Source organism: Dipodomys merriami, unplaced genomic scaffold (assembly GCF_024711535.1).
Source record: "Dipodomys merriami isolate MVZ:Mamm:240054 unplaced genomic scaffold, mDipMer1.0.p SCAF_32, whole genome shotgun sequence".
In the NCBI taxonomy this organism is placed as follows: Eukaryota; Metazoa; Chordata; class Mammalia; order Rodentia; family Heteromyidae; genus Dipodomys; species Dipodomys merriami.
The window spans coordinates 12,697,585-12,713,231 of record NW_027204715.1 but is presented as its reverse complement, the minus strand read 5'-3'; the positions used below and the strand labels follow the sequence as shown (position 1 = coordinate 12,713,231).

At 33.9% G+C, this 15,647-nt stretch overlaps 1 protein-coding gene across 3 annotated transcripts in view; it reads left to right on the top strand.

Annotated features, from left to right (window-relative positions):
* Window positions 1-15,647, top strand: part of Cdh18 (cadherin 18) — a 394,050-nt gene that overhangs the window by 164,437 nt on the left and 213,966 nt on the right. For all 3 annotated transcript variants that reach the window (XM_070042219.1, XM_070042217.1, XM_070042220.1), the window contains exon 2: window positions 4,535-5,018. In XM_070042219.1, coding sequence (XP_069898320.1) covers window positions 4,791-5,018 — 228 coding nt within the window. In that variant the 5' untranslated portion in view covers window positions 4,535-4,790. The remainder of the gene's footprint in view (window positions 1-4,534; window positions 5,019-15,647) is intronic.

Below are 15,647 nucleotides of genomic sequence, written 5' to 3'. Positions count from 1 at the left end.
TAGAACCTTTATTTTTGCAAAAACAAACTTTCAACACCAGTTAAAAGACAAATAGAACATCTTAAAAATCAAACAAAATATCCTCAGAGTGGTACATTAAGAATCAGTTAGTTAAGGCCAGGTGCTGGTGGCCCATACCTGTAATCCTAGGTATCCAGGAGCGTGAGTTCTAAGGAGCAGGATTTAAAGCCAGCTTAGGCAGAAAAAGTCTGTGAGACTCGTATCTCCAATTAAACAACACAAATCTTCCAGTGGAGGAATAGCTCATTTACTAGAGTGTCAGGCTTGTGCAATAATGTTAAAGGACAGTGACCAGGCCCTGAGTTCAAGCTTGGGAACAAGCACACACACACACACACACACATACACACACACACACACACACACACACACACACACACACACACACACACACACACACACACACACACACACAAGTTGGTTAAACAGAGCCAATGAGAGGAGCAAGTAATACTACTGCTGAGTCAATGTGCGAAAACTCTGTGTTAAGATTGGGATTTCTCCACTTCTCTCTCTCTTTTTTTTAATCTTAGCTTTAGTTTTTGGTGCCTGTCTTTGGGCTTGCACTCAGGTCCTGGCTGCTGCTCCTGAGATTCTTTTGCGCATGATTAGTTCTCTACCACTTGAACCACAGCTCAAATTCTGGCTTTTAATGTTTCTCAGTACTTGATGGGAAGTAAGTGTCTCATAGACTTTCCTGCCTTGGCTGGGTTCGAGCTGCAATCCTGCATATCTCAGCTTCCTGAGTAGCTTGCATTACAAGCATGAATCAACACCCGGCTCCTCACATCTTAAAATAATGCCTATACAAGAAGCTATTAATGAATACTGATTCAATTGAGTTACTCAGCAAAAGTAATATACATATACATATACATTTAAAATTTGGAAATTATACACTTATTAAAAATAAATTTTAAAAATGTTGGTTAATGTATGTTGAAGTTAATTTAGTGAAAAAAAACAAACTATTAGTAAAAGTAAGTGAATTCTACACACCAGACATATATCTCCAGAAATAAAGGTAGGTCATTAAGTACTGGGTAGAAGGAAGCAGTCACTGTTACACATTATTTATATACTTCAATTTTGGAAAACTATCTTTTTGGAATATTATGATAGTCATGTTTTTATCAGAGGAACTTTCTGCTTCGAAGCACCAAAAATCAAATTGGCCATGGAGTCTGCAAATATGTTTATTCCAAGATTTTTTTTTTATTGTGAAAATACTGTATAGAGGGGTTACAATTACATGGGCAAGATAATGAATGCATTTCTTTTTTTAATTTTTTATTGTGAAAATACCATACAGAGGGGTTACAATTACGTTGTTGCCTCCTCCTTTGTTTCCCCTTCCTATCCCTTCCCATCTCCTACCCTCACCTGCCTCCCCACCCCCGCCAAGTTTTAAAGTTCGTTTTTCAACATAACAATTTGTACATCTCATTGTTGCAATGGGTCCACCTGTAGACCTATTTAAATGATTGGTTTTATCCCTTCCCCTCCACAAATTATACCAACATCAAATACAGTGAAAGCAGGGGTTATACCGTGGAGGAGGGACATACAAAGCAACAAAGAAATCATCTTATAAATATGTTAGAAACAATCGCATGAAAGAAAAAAACATTTGAATACTTATCTTGGGGTTCATTTCACCTAACATCAACTTAAAAACTGCTGAAGATTCTTAAGGATCAGATTAGGGGAGATGTAGGAACTAGTGAAGTTAGTCCAGTATCCCTGCAGCATTTCATTGAGCAGTTGGATTCTGTTACCAATGCTTACCTGACACATATGTTCATTTTAATATTGTTGGCATTTCTGTTTTTCCTACTATGGGAAAAGTATTCTAGAAGCCAAAGAGGAAGTTATGTTTATACATCTGTCTTAGTAAATGAAACTATTTTTTGAAGCACAGTGATGACACCCATTCACAGAAGTAATTGTCCTAATAGTTGGTAGACCAATTATTCATATATAGTTTAACATTGATTGATGTTGTTTGAGCAGGACACATAAGAGCAACATGTTGAAGAAAAGTCTCTTTCTGATTATCTACAATGCATTCTAAATTTAATTTTCGGAGCCTTTCACTCATGAATTATGCTTTGTTCAATAAATTAGCATCAAGGACAAAATGTTAATTCAATTTGAAAAAAATTGCACTAAATGGTGCTCAATATTAAGATAACAACACCTTCTTCATAGTCAACAGCTTGGATTCTAAGAAGAAAGGCTAAATTAAATTTTATTTTTTTTTAATTCCTGGCTTGAAAATTTAGGATATACTGGCAAGAGAAAACAAACATCAAGATAAAATCATGCAAACAAAATATTGTTATGTCTACTGGAAAATAAATTGAAAGCAGTTATGATATGTAGTCTCTGTGAATATGTATGCTGAACTTGAAAAAATTAGGTGATTCCAGCCTATAACCTGGTTGGAATGAATACGAATGGTATTGCTTTGTATGTATGTGAGAAATAATTTTGAACCATTTTAAGTTCAGTTAAAACCATTTCTGTACTTTTACAAAATATTGAAATACTTGAATGTTATGATTGCCATATTATTCTAATATTAAGATTATCTTAAGGATGAGTCATTGACTAAGGATTATTACTTCTCTTTTTTTGTAGAGAAAGATGTCATTGGAGAAGATTTCTATTCTTAATTATATAAACATTCTTTAATAAATAGCAGAAAGAATCCTGCTCTCTATTAGTATACTATCAATTATTCTTCCAAGTCCACCTACTTTGTTCTGGACCTGGCTGCCATCCCTTAGCTCTTCAGCTCAAGGCTAATTCTGCATCCAATACTTTATCACATGAAATGCCATATTTTGAAACTATATATATATATATATATATATATATATATATATATATATATATATAATGAAAATAAAATTTAAGCAAAGCTATAAAAATTGCTTTAAATGAGTTAATAATGCAAAAATAATTACTACTTGTTTATACTAAATGTTGCTCAATTTTAATTTATTATTCAATTGCACAAAATCTAAGTCAGATTTCAGCATTTCTGATCTAAAACTCAAAGCTTTTTTAATTTTTTTTTTTTTACTTTTGTCACTTATGCCACTATTACTTTCCTTTATTCTTTTCTTTTTCCTTTCCCTTTTGGGGAGGAAGAGGGGAAATTTGAAGATTTTGTTTAATGTGTGAAGATCTGACATTTCTGTGCCACTTGAAAGCAAGAGTGTAATCATAATTAATTCCTTTGCTGTTTCTTTTAAAACTATTTCCATTGTCTTTTAGTAGTTGTACAGGAGGTGCCATTGAACAAAGCAGTTTACAAATGCAATGCATATTGATCACGCATTGTTTTCAACATTCTGACCCAAACCTTCCAATTTACTCCTTCCCTCACTTTTCTTAATTTTATAGGATATTTACGCATTTTTGCCATTTAATAATGAAGTTTATGTATAAAATGGACTTAGCCTGTGTCACTCCTCAATATTCACCCTCTTTTAACCCATTCCTCACTTTATTTCCTTAATTGTGTGGTGTACACAATGACTGTATTCATGACTGTACTCTTTCCCCGCCACCCTCTTATTCAGGTGTTTATTCTTCTATCCCCCTCCTCTGACCTCACCCCCTCTCCTGCCCATACCCATTTCTTGGTGCTTATGTTGCTGGGATGCAACTTAATCTTTCTGAAGAATTATGCTATTTGGACTCTCAATGGAATCGATTATTCTTCAGTTGATTCATTTATATACACTTGCTTACCTCCCAGTGTGTTCAGTTACAGTTTTATGGGCATATTCTAGCCCTCACAAATGAGAGAAACCATGCAACCTGTGTTGGAGATAAGTTGGTTGGGGTTGAAGTCTGGGAATCATGCTTGCTAGGCAAAGGCTCTATCACTGGAGCCATTGTGCCAATAATTTTTCCACTCATCATTTTCAAGGCATGTTTTAGTTTTATGCTCAGCTGGGTTTGGACTGTGATCTTTCTACCTGTCCTCCCCTGTATCATCATAATGTCAGGGGGACCTCACTGCATGCATCCACTGTGCTTCCTCATAGTTTAGAGAGGAAAGTGGGTGCCACCACACCCACTCATGCCAGGAATGGTCTCAACTACAATCCTTTGATCTCTACCTCTCATGTTGCTAATGTTACAGTTTTTAGCCATCATTTCTAACTCCTTTACTTCTTCCTTTACATAACTGCTAGAATTACATATAGTCAAATTACGGTGACATAATACCAAAGCATGGAAAGCTTTTACTTTTACCACATCATAAAAAATCAGACTGTAAATATGAATGGATGTATGCATATATGTATGTAGTTGAGAGCACAGGGAGGAAGTACAGTAAAATATTTTCATATGTATTAATGACATTTCTGAAAGAACGTATTTTTTCTTTTCCTATCAGCCTCACACTGAAAAATATTACAATTTGCATTTAGAGCAAATAGTTAAGTTTAATATTCTTTATAATGTATTCAATTTTCTCTCTTTCCATCAGGTAGAAAATGATCACTTGGATTCATCTGCTGTAAAGTACTGGAATCAGGAAACTCTGCAGCTCTGTTTCTCAAAGTGCTTCAGGATGTAAATATAATCTGACCTTTCCCCGATGGGCAGTTAAATCATGGACATACAAAACGATTTACTTTGGACTGTCCTTTCCAAAGATGCTGTGGCTCCTCTCTTGAATGCTCACTAAGCATTTGTAGCTGACAAGGAAAGAAGGACGCGGTGAACTGGAAAGCTATCTTAAAATGAAAATTACGAGCACATCTTGCATCTGTCCAGTCCTAGTGTGTCTCTGTTTTGTGCAGAGGTGTTATGGAACTTCTCACCACAGCTCCATCAAAGTGACCAGAAACCAGACCAAACACATTGAAGGCGAAACAGAAGTCCACCATCGTCCCAAGAGGGGATGGGTTTGGAATCAGTTCTTTGTTTTAGAAGAACATATGGGACCAGATCCTCAATATGTTGGAAAGGTAAGTTTGTCTCTCTGTGTAATTTTGTTTCCATTTGGTTCCATTTGCTTGGATACCCTCTCTTGAGATGTTATATGGGATGCGGTTGAAGTTGGAATGCAATGAACTGATTTCTTTTAGCAACATATTGCTATTTTCTCTTTATAGACTAGGAAGACTATGGGGCATACATGATATCATACCATTTTATCTGTATTATCTTGGAGGTACATTTGAATGTCCACTCTCATATTACTGTTTATGACATTCAATTTCTTGGTGGTCCAAATTGAGGTAAAAAATCTATGATGTCATTATATGCATACATATATACATACATACATCTATATCTATATAATCAGTATCTATATCATCTATGTCATCAAATCTATCTATCTATCTATCAATGAGAGGTGTGTTTGCAAATCAGCTTTTAAAACACATGGATATTTTTCCAATCTCTGAATTAATTTCCACAAAATAATTGCTGTCTTGTTACAAATGTAGTGGCAATCTACATCAGACTTATATATATATTGGCAACCTCTCAAAAGGAAAGATTTGATAAGTGATCAATAATTTCAGATCAGTTGCCTTTTTCTTAACTATACAAAGAGGTAAAAAGAATGGTAGAGCTTATCTTAAGGAAATCCAGGGATGGCTGACCCTTGTGTCTTCTCAGCTCTTGAAGACAGCTTCTCTTCTAACATGGTTCCACTTCATTCTGTTTAATTATTGGTCTTGGAAGCAGCTGAACTGTAGGTGTGCTTCATACTTATGGGAAAAACATTGAGTCTCGCAATGAAATCACTGTGACTGCAGCCTCTGTGGCTTCCATCTCCCTCATTGTTTATTTTCATTTTATTGCCATTACTAAAAAAGAAAGGAAAAATGAGAGAAGTACTCTATCCATCCAAGCATAGTGTTTCCCTAGTATGTAGGCAGAGCCAGGCACAAGCCATCTGTCCAGCTCCGGTCCAGCAAGGAGCTGGGCAGCAGCCACACTTCCCACACAAGACAGAAGCCTTGCAGTCCAAATTAGAGAACACAGTCAAAGGTCTGTGTTTCTCTTTTGTTTGCCTACAGGGATGAGAAAAAGAACTCACCTTTACTGTACACCTTTTCCTCTGTAATGTGTTCTATTCAATATGTAAAAACAAAGAAATTAAAGTTAAAGGGATTGACTGGGAAATTATTTGGTTTTGAACATCAGAATCCTTCACTGTAATCATGTTAATTCTTGAAAAGGAAAAACAAATAAAATAAAAAAAACTAACAAAGATAACGGTTCTTTGGAGATAAACCAAAACTATTTGATTAAAATATTTAATTGTACATATTTATTTTCATTTTAATTTAACTCAGTAAATTAAAAAATATGAGAAATAGAAAATATTCAGAAATCTTCCTATCTCCTATAAACATACCTATTTTAACTAAAGATAAAAACATAATCAGAATTTTCATAGAATTTACTTTCTTGGTATTTGGGTGAAAATGAGCTTATGGTTGAGAACTGCTTTCTCTCTGGCCCTTGTTTATAATACTGAAGTCCATCAGTATTGCAAATAAAGGGTCCCCTTCTAGACAATGGAATTGTCTATAAAACTGAAATACCAATAAATATAATTTGCATTTTTAAGTAAAAGTATAGTCACTTACTTATAATTTTCCTATGACTATTTTTCATGCCACAGTGACAGAACTAAGGATTTGCAAAGCCCACAATCCTAAAAATATTCAGCACTGATCATACATGGAATACTTATTCCCAGAATAAGTATAATAATTGTCTCAGAAGCAGGTTCTGAGTGCTTACCTTTTTTTGTGTGTTTGTGTACCAGACCTGCGGCTTAAATTCAGAGCCTGGGCATGAACATTTTTTGCTCAAGGGTAGTACTCTATCACTTGAGCAACAGCTCTACTTCTGGCTTTATAGTAGCTAATTAATTGGACATAAACTTCTTACTGAATTTTTTTTGCCTCAATTGGTTTTCAACCTCAATCTCAGATCTCACTCTCCTTAAGAGCCAGGATGTTAGGCATTTGCTCCAGGCACCAGGCTGACACTTTCATCTTTAAACACTTGCATTCTACCTCATTTCTTTTATTTATTGATTTTATTTATTATCTTTAAGTAGTTCTGCAAATGAGTTGCAATTCACCAGAGCAGTTTATGAATAGAGATCATCCTGATATCACCATTCTCAACATTCTCACACCCTCCCAACCCACCCCTTCCTTTGCTCATCTTAATTTCAGTTTATGTATCAATTTTTTTATTTTTTGTAATTTAACAAAGAATTTTATGTGCATAGTGCATCTTCTTAGTAAAGATTAAATGCAGAAAAAGTACCATAGCTATGAAGATGGATAGCCATATCAATGGTCATGTCAAATATTTGAATTGATTAAAATAAATGTTCTGTAGTCAATCAGTGCCTTCATTGAAAAGAAAGGTTTAAGCCATCTTTCCTTTCTGCAGAGATGTACCTCTCCTTCTCCTGAAGTTAAAATTGATGTAATGTTTAAAGAAAAACTTGTACACTGTGTTTATCATGTAAACAGATATATTGCTCCAAAATAAGCTTCTGATCCACAGATAAATATCTGGAATTTTGGTAGAAATCCCTATACTCCCCTCCCTTAGATATTGCAGTATTTTACACTTTCATCAATAATAAGGACAAGGGGCTATTTCCATAGTATACTGGTAGATTTGTTGGGGAAAGTTCAAGTTTAGAAACATGACGGTATCATTGTGTACTTTTAAGTTGCATTTCTTTATTCTGAGTGAAATGACAATCTTTTCTTATTTTGAGAAATATAGTTTACTTGTTGACTTCATTTTATTTTATTAGTTATTTTACTAGTGGTTCTTTACATATGCTAATTCTTAATCAGCATATTTGAAAGTCACTTTCTGCATTTGACCTTGCAAGTAATGTTTTGTCTAATACAAATTTGTGCATTTAATATATTAAGTCAACATTTTTAAAGCTGTATATTTGAAATGTATTTTTGTTTGATGTGAATTCTTAAATTTGAGAGCATTTAATTTCCAAATTACTGGCAGTAGAAATTTGAAAATAACAGCTATCCAATAAAAAGCAATATTGTAAAAGTAGAATTCTTAGATTAGAAGGCATAATTTAGTGTAAACATGTTAGAGGCCAAAAGAAGAATTGAAGGCATTATTCCTATATTTGGCAGTAGAACATATCATGCATGTGCAGTTGCAATTACACAGTGTTTTGAGTCTTAATCATAATAATCTGGAACAGTTGTCTATATGCACAAGATACTTCACCTATTATCAACCTTTCAATTGTTATATTTTTGCTCACTTAGACATTTTGTTCCATAAATGCATCATAGGTGACTTGTTTAGCTTCTCCAACATTTTATTTTATGGAAAAAGGAAACTGATATATTCCAGAACACTTTTATGTGTCCTTGTTTATATTGTATTATTTAACAATAAAAGGGAACAGATATAAAAATTATACCTAGGAGACAGGAGACCATAAAGTATACTTTAAACTAAAATAGTCTATTTGCGATTTTACCATAGACTTTTGGCTACACTGACCTTATAATTTAATTTGACTTATAAATGTTTCATCAGAATAAACAAATGAATGATATTACTGTGTTCTCTTTTCTGTATTTATGGAATAACTGGATATAACATTTAGGATTTTCTCCTATATGCATTGCAGAGATTTTGTGTGCATCAATGAAGAATGTTAGGCCTATATGCTTTCATCCTTTTCTCTGCCTACATTTCCCTGGAATGTGTTTGATGAGTGTAGAGTGAAAATAATTGTTACCAATTTAATTTATTAAGCAACAGTAGCAATCAATACACAGTTGAGAAAGAAGGAATTCTGTCAGCTTCAGGAAATTAGAATTCATGTTGCTGAATTCCTCACTTAAAAGGAAGCAGTGATGCTCAGAAATGCAAAAAGTAACTTCTTTCTGTTTCTGCTATTTGTTATGGCATTATCAAAGAACACGACTTAAGATTTCTTCCTATAGTTTAAATGAAATCATTTTCTAGTACATAGAGCATAAAATTCTCCCTCATTACTGTGATTACTGTAATTTTTCTATATTTTTCTTTACTTCTAAGAAAACTGTTAAGTCTCTCTTAATATTATGTACCATATTTCCAAATTAACTCTGTAATTTACAGGCGATAGAGGAAATAGATTATGTAAAACATTGGGAATTCAGCTATTCAGAAAAAATTAACTTTCACATCAAGGAATTTATATTGTCAAGATAATAATTTTGTGCAAAATTTTTATCATAACTCCCTTGAATTTGGAATGATATAATAAAACATTTTATAGAAATGAAAACATGATAACATGGTTTCATGTGAACTCCATTATGAATCAATGTTAATGTGGATATAGAATGTTTCCCATAGTCCTATATAAATATATCTGGTTAGATCCAGAGATGTAAGCAAATGGGGGAAAAAGAAACAAGTTTGCTTTGATGTATATTGCATTGTATATTACTGTGAAATGACTTAGAAGCTTTTTCTTTTCTTTTCTTTTCTTTGGTGCCAGACCTAGAGCTTGAACTCAGGGCTTGCACATTGTTCTTTACCTTTTTGACTGAAGGCTAGTATTCTGTCATTTGAAACATAGACCTACATGACATTTTAGTGGTAAATTGGAGATAAAATTTTCAGACACTTCATATATTACCTGTGATTAAATAATGCTGCAATGAACATGGTTGTGCTGGTAGCTTAATGTTTGTGGTCATTTGAGTAGATGCCACTGATTGCTGTTTGAGAGGGGAGCTCTGTGTTTTAGGCTTTTGAGGAACCTCCATACTGCTTCCCAGAGTTGTTAAACAAATGTACATTCCTCAGCAGCAGTGCAGTAGTAGTCTCTTTTGAACACAAGTTATCTTGATAATGGCCACTCTAACTGGGTGAGGTGGAATCTCAATGTTGTCTTGATTGGCATTGCTTACATGGCCAGAGATGTTGAGTTTCTTCACTTATCTTTTGGCCATTCTTATTTCCTCTTCAGAGAAATCTCTCTTTAAGTCTTTAGCCCATTTATTCATAGTGTTGTTGTTTCATTGAGAATTTGCCTTTTGGGGTCTAATCTTTTGAGCTCCAAGTATATTTTAGATATGAGGCCGTTAGTAGATGAGTAGATCAAGAAGATGTGGAAATATATTCTTCTTCCATAGCAAAGAATGGCAGTGCCTCATTTGTAAGGAAATGGAAAGACTTGGAACAATTTATATTAAGTGAAATAACCAAGACCCAAAGAAACATATGCTGCCTGGGTTTCTTCATCTATAATAGCTAGAATATGTCTAGGATATTCTTTTTTTATTTTCAAGGTGGTATACAGAGGAGTTACAGTTACATAAGTAAGGTAATGAGTATATTTCTTGTCAAAATTAATGCCCCTTCCCTACCCCTCAACTCCCCCACCCAAGTTTAACAGATCATTACCACCATATTGTTTTGTGAGTATCGCTTTTGCATTGGTTCACTTCTTGTCCTTTGTCTCGCCATTCTGTTGTTCCCCTCCCTTCCCTAATTCAAATAAGCATATATACAATGTCAGGGTACCAAAATCAAATACAGTGACAACAGTGGATATACCATAGGGGGAAGAACATACAAAAGAAACAAGAAATCACACAGTACATTAAACAACAACAACAAAAATATATTGTGTCCACGTCTTGGAGTAATTTTCCACTTAGAATCATCTTATATGGTCATATGTACATAGCTATTGAGTTGTCATGCTCATCTGCTAAGATTATCTTAGACATATACTAATTATTGCAAATAAGGGAAACCATAAGACCTATGTTTCTGGGTCTGGCTTACTTCACTTAGTATAATTTTTTCCAAGTCTTTCTATTTCCTTGCAAATGTGGCAGTCTCATTCTTTCTGATGGAAGAATAGAATATATATATATATATATATATATATACATATATATGTATATAACACATTTTCTTTCTTTATTCATCTACTGAGGAGCATCTGGGTTGGTTTCATATAGAGAAGCAAACTAGTTCAAATTAGTTCAATAGTTATGTGCACATGTGCATACAAAATGATACTTATCAAAAAGACCTTGAAGAAATGGAAAGAAAAGTTTTTGTGTGTTTTTGTTGCAGTTTTTTTGTAGTTTTTTCTTTCTTTTATTCCCTTTTTTCTTTAATCTCCGTGGTCACTGGTTTTTGTTTTGTTTTGTTTGTTTTTCTTTAAAATTTCTATACCTTTTGTTTTGTATATAGTTTATCAGATTTGGGGAAGAGAAACGGAATCACAGAAACAATGGGACAAAGGATGAACCAATGCAACAGTGATACTTTCTAGACACTATGTTGGAAACTAATTTTATAAGTCGGGAGGAGGAGAATTGGCGGGGGAAGGAGAAAATGAGGAAGTGGTAACACTGTTAAAACTGAAATGTACTCATTATGGACTTGTGGATCTGTAGCCCCTTCATACATCACATTTACAATAGAACTAAAAAAAAAATAGTTTCACACACTTTTCTGCCTGAGCTGGTGCAAAACAAACCATAACCTTCATCCCTCAGCCTCCTGAAGAGCTAAGATTGTAGGCATGTGACACTACCACCCTATCTTTAGAAGCTTTAAAAAATAAGATAGAGTTTCATTAAGATTAATTAAATTCTCAGAAAAAAATGAGCTTTTATTTGAATTATTTAATAACTATCTGCATTCGTTTATTTCCTTATTGTATAATGTCAATAGATTTTGAAGTCTTTCAGTGCAACATGGTATATGCAATGCAGACACCACATACCAATGTATTCATACTTTGCAATATCTATAATTATTAATACCTTCTTCCCCAGCTGTCCTGTATGTTTGTGTGTTTATCAAGGTGATCCTTCACAAGGGGCTTTATTTTTGTTTTGTTTTGTTTTCATTTGTTTTAATTTTATTGTAACCACTATGCATAGAACAAGAGTAAGAAAAATAAATTCATGAGGTGTTTAAGTCCAGAGTCTCAATAGTTTCTAATTTTCAGGTGATGAAGGAACAAATTTTGCCTCAGGGTCTTTGTCTAGTGTATTTTCCCTAGAAGCACTGGGTTCAGGCTGCTCCTTGGGAATGATTCTCTGTCACGGTGTCTCTTTTCCTTCATCCTCTGTCAGATAATTGTCTGCCATTGCTTTTAGCTTACTTATACTCTATTCTGAATGTTAATGTATACATAACTTTTTATAGTCATAGTAACAGAAATGTCTTTTCCAGATTTATCTGATTTTTATGCTCATAAATTGCCTGAGGTTTGTCATTGTACAAAAGCAAGATCTGAATTAGATAATACTTTTATTATTCCTTCTGCATAAAAGAGCAGTGTGCTTTAACTTTCTTTAACTTCAATACTTTCATGCCAATGTAAAGTTGAAAATCAAAAATAACGTAAAACATATTTCAAAATCATTGTTGCTTTACCCTAGCTATAGATATGTGTTCTCAAATGAAGATTTAATCATGGGTATTACATTATTCTCTAAATATCAGTAGACTTTTATTCAATTAATAAATAAATTAATTAATTTAGTATGCAATTGCACTGGACTCCATATTAAATAAAAACATGAAGTTTTATAGTGAACCATAGAGGACTTCAGTTTTATTATGTTTCAGTAAGAAATCAAACATCCATAGAAATCACAGATTGAAATATCTTCAGTTCCTGCTCTCCATTATTTCTTATAATTCTTCATACACATTATTTTTTTGTTGGGTCAGGTCATGGGGCCTGACCTCTGGGCCTGGACGTTGTCCCTCAGCTCTTCAGCTCAAGGCTAGTGCTCTACCACTTGAGCCACAGCACCACTTCTGGCTTTTTTCTTTTTGTTTATGTGGTGCTGAGGAATTGAACCCAGGGTCTCATGCATGCAAGGCAAGTGCTCTACCACTGAGCCACCTTCCCAGCACCCATACACATTATTTTTAAGGGTATCATATACTTTATAGCACACTATGTGATGAGACCTTTTTATATTACAAATAAAAACAAAGTTAATATAAATTAAATATATACTAATTTAATTATGACCTATAGCTTGCATTGTTTGGAAATATTGTGTAATTACCCTTGTTTTTATTTGACAAAGTGATATATATGTATATATTTGTATGTATATGTGTATATATATATATATTCATTTCTTCAAAACTATTGATCATTTTGCTGAGTATCGTATTGAACAAAGTAGCAATATTAAGGGATGTTATTATTACATACACATCCACACTGTTGACAATTCAAGATTAGTTGTGATGTAAACTAAAAAAGGATTTGGACTTATTGCAAATATTAAAGTCTTTGAGGAAGAGAAAATTGATGTTGGCACTTTTCTTGTATTCAAATAATGTACATTATTCTTGCTCATATTGTTTGCTTTTGGTGTTAAGCATTAGTTTCTGTGTCCCAAGTCATGGCTTAGTTGATTATCTAACTGTCTGTAATTAAGTCTGAGTTCAAGTAATTGAAGCAAAACAAAACAAAACTCATCAAGAATGAAAGTAGATGTGGAGTGTTGCTTCCAGGCTAGTCTGTGGGCATGCAAGCTGGCACTAAAGATAGATGCAAAGCATTAAAGTCTAAGCGGAAGGTGCCTGCTAAAGAACAACCGTGGGGAAACTTGTCTTGATTGGGTGACTGAAGCAACCAATAAGCTTTGAGAGAAAATATATGAATTTCTCACTCAGAACTGGATTCTGAGAAATACGAGGGTTAAGGGAAATTAGAAAACAAGGGATACTTTGTGAGTTTTAAGTTAAAGTTCTGGAAAGGCACTAAAATATCAGTAGACAAAGAAGGAATCTCAAGGAGGAAGAAGTGTACAACAAAATCTGATACTTCAATGAGAAAAATACATAAGAATCATATTGTCACGATTATTTTTTAAGTTTTTCTTTCAATTTTTTTTATTGTGCAAATACCGTACAGAAGGGTTACAATTCCATCAGCAATGAGTACATTTCTTATCAAGCATGGTTACCTTCTCCTTTGTTTTTCCCTTATCTCCAGTTAACCACCCAAATAAAGCACGTGGCAGTGGCTCAAATGGTAAAGAGCTTGCCTTGAGTTGAAGAGCTTAGGGACAGTGCCCAGGTCCAGAGTTCAAGCACCACAACTGACCAAAAATTAAAAATAATAATAATAAGTCGGGAACCGGTGGCTCACGCCTGTAATCCTAGCAACTCAGGAGGATGAGATCCGAGGATCAAGGTTCAAAGCCAGCCCGAGCAGAAAAGTCCTTGAGACTCTTATATCCAATAAACTACTAGAAAACCGGAAGTGGCTCTGTGGCTCAAGTGGTAGAACACTTGCCTTGAGCTGAAGAGCTGAGGGACAGTGCTCAGGCCCAGAGTTCAAGCCCCACCACCGACCAAAATAATAATAATAATGATAATAATAATGATAATAATAATAATAATAATAATAATAATAATAATAATAATAAAATGGGAAGAAATGTATTACCTTGCATACCTGGAGAGTAGCATAGGCTTCTAGTGTTGAATAATCATAAATATGAGTTTCATATTTTAATAAGTTCCTTAAAGCTAAAAATAATGAAATCACACATATATGAAGTTCTACTCACAAGATTCTTTAGATAAGAGTTTCTAAGAGCCATTATAAAACAATTGCATTATTTGAAACAAGGAATTGGGAGATTTTAAGTGACATATAGTTGTAAATCCTCTCATTTCTGGGTAGTAGCTTCTCTCTCTGTGAGTGACTCAGGGTATAAAATGCTCTGGATCCATTATCTAAAGTAAGAAATAAAGCATAAATTGAGACAAATGTATTACATTATGGACACATACATCCTCTGAATCTTATTGGATGATGCTAGAGTCATAATGTTAAAGCCATAATGTGTCAGTAACCAAAATCTTGGATGTATGAATTATGTGAAGTGGTGGAATTAGTAAAAATAAGTTTAAGTTAGTGCTACTCAACAAACTTTCTTCATTGGTGGTCATTTTATGTTATCCATTATGATAATTAATAACCATAGCTGCTGAAAATCTGAAATGTAACTAAAGCAACTGATAAATTGAAGGCTTATGGTTTATTAATGTACATTTTAATAGTTACTTGTGGATACAGGCAACAAATTGGACATTGCCTGTTTAGATTTATAAAGGACGAAAACCTCACAATATTTGGAAAACATAAACAGAAATGTGAGTCATGAAAACTGTTTGAACTCTGAGACATATAAATAACTTTATAGAGTATAGATCCATTGCCTAATTCATTCATGGACTAATTCTAATATTCAATAAATGTATAAACTGCAAAAGTCAATACTGACACTTTTTTCCTGGGTTCTAATAATATACATTGTTCTTGTTCACATTAATTTGTTTTTTTTTGTTTTTTGTTTTTTGTTTTTTTGGTCTGGTCGTGGGGCCTGAACTCTGGGCCTGGGCGCTGTTCCTCAGCTCTTCAGCTCAAGGCTAGTACTCTACCACTTGAGCTACAGCACCACTTCCAGCTTTTTTCTTTTTGCTTATGTGGTGCTGAGGAATCGAACCCAGGGCCTCAGGCATGCAAGGCAAGCACTCTACCACTGAGCCAC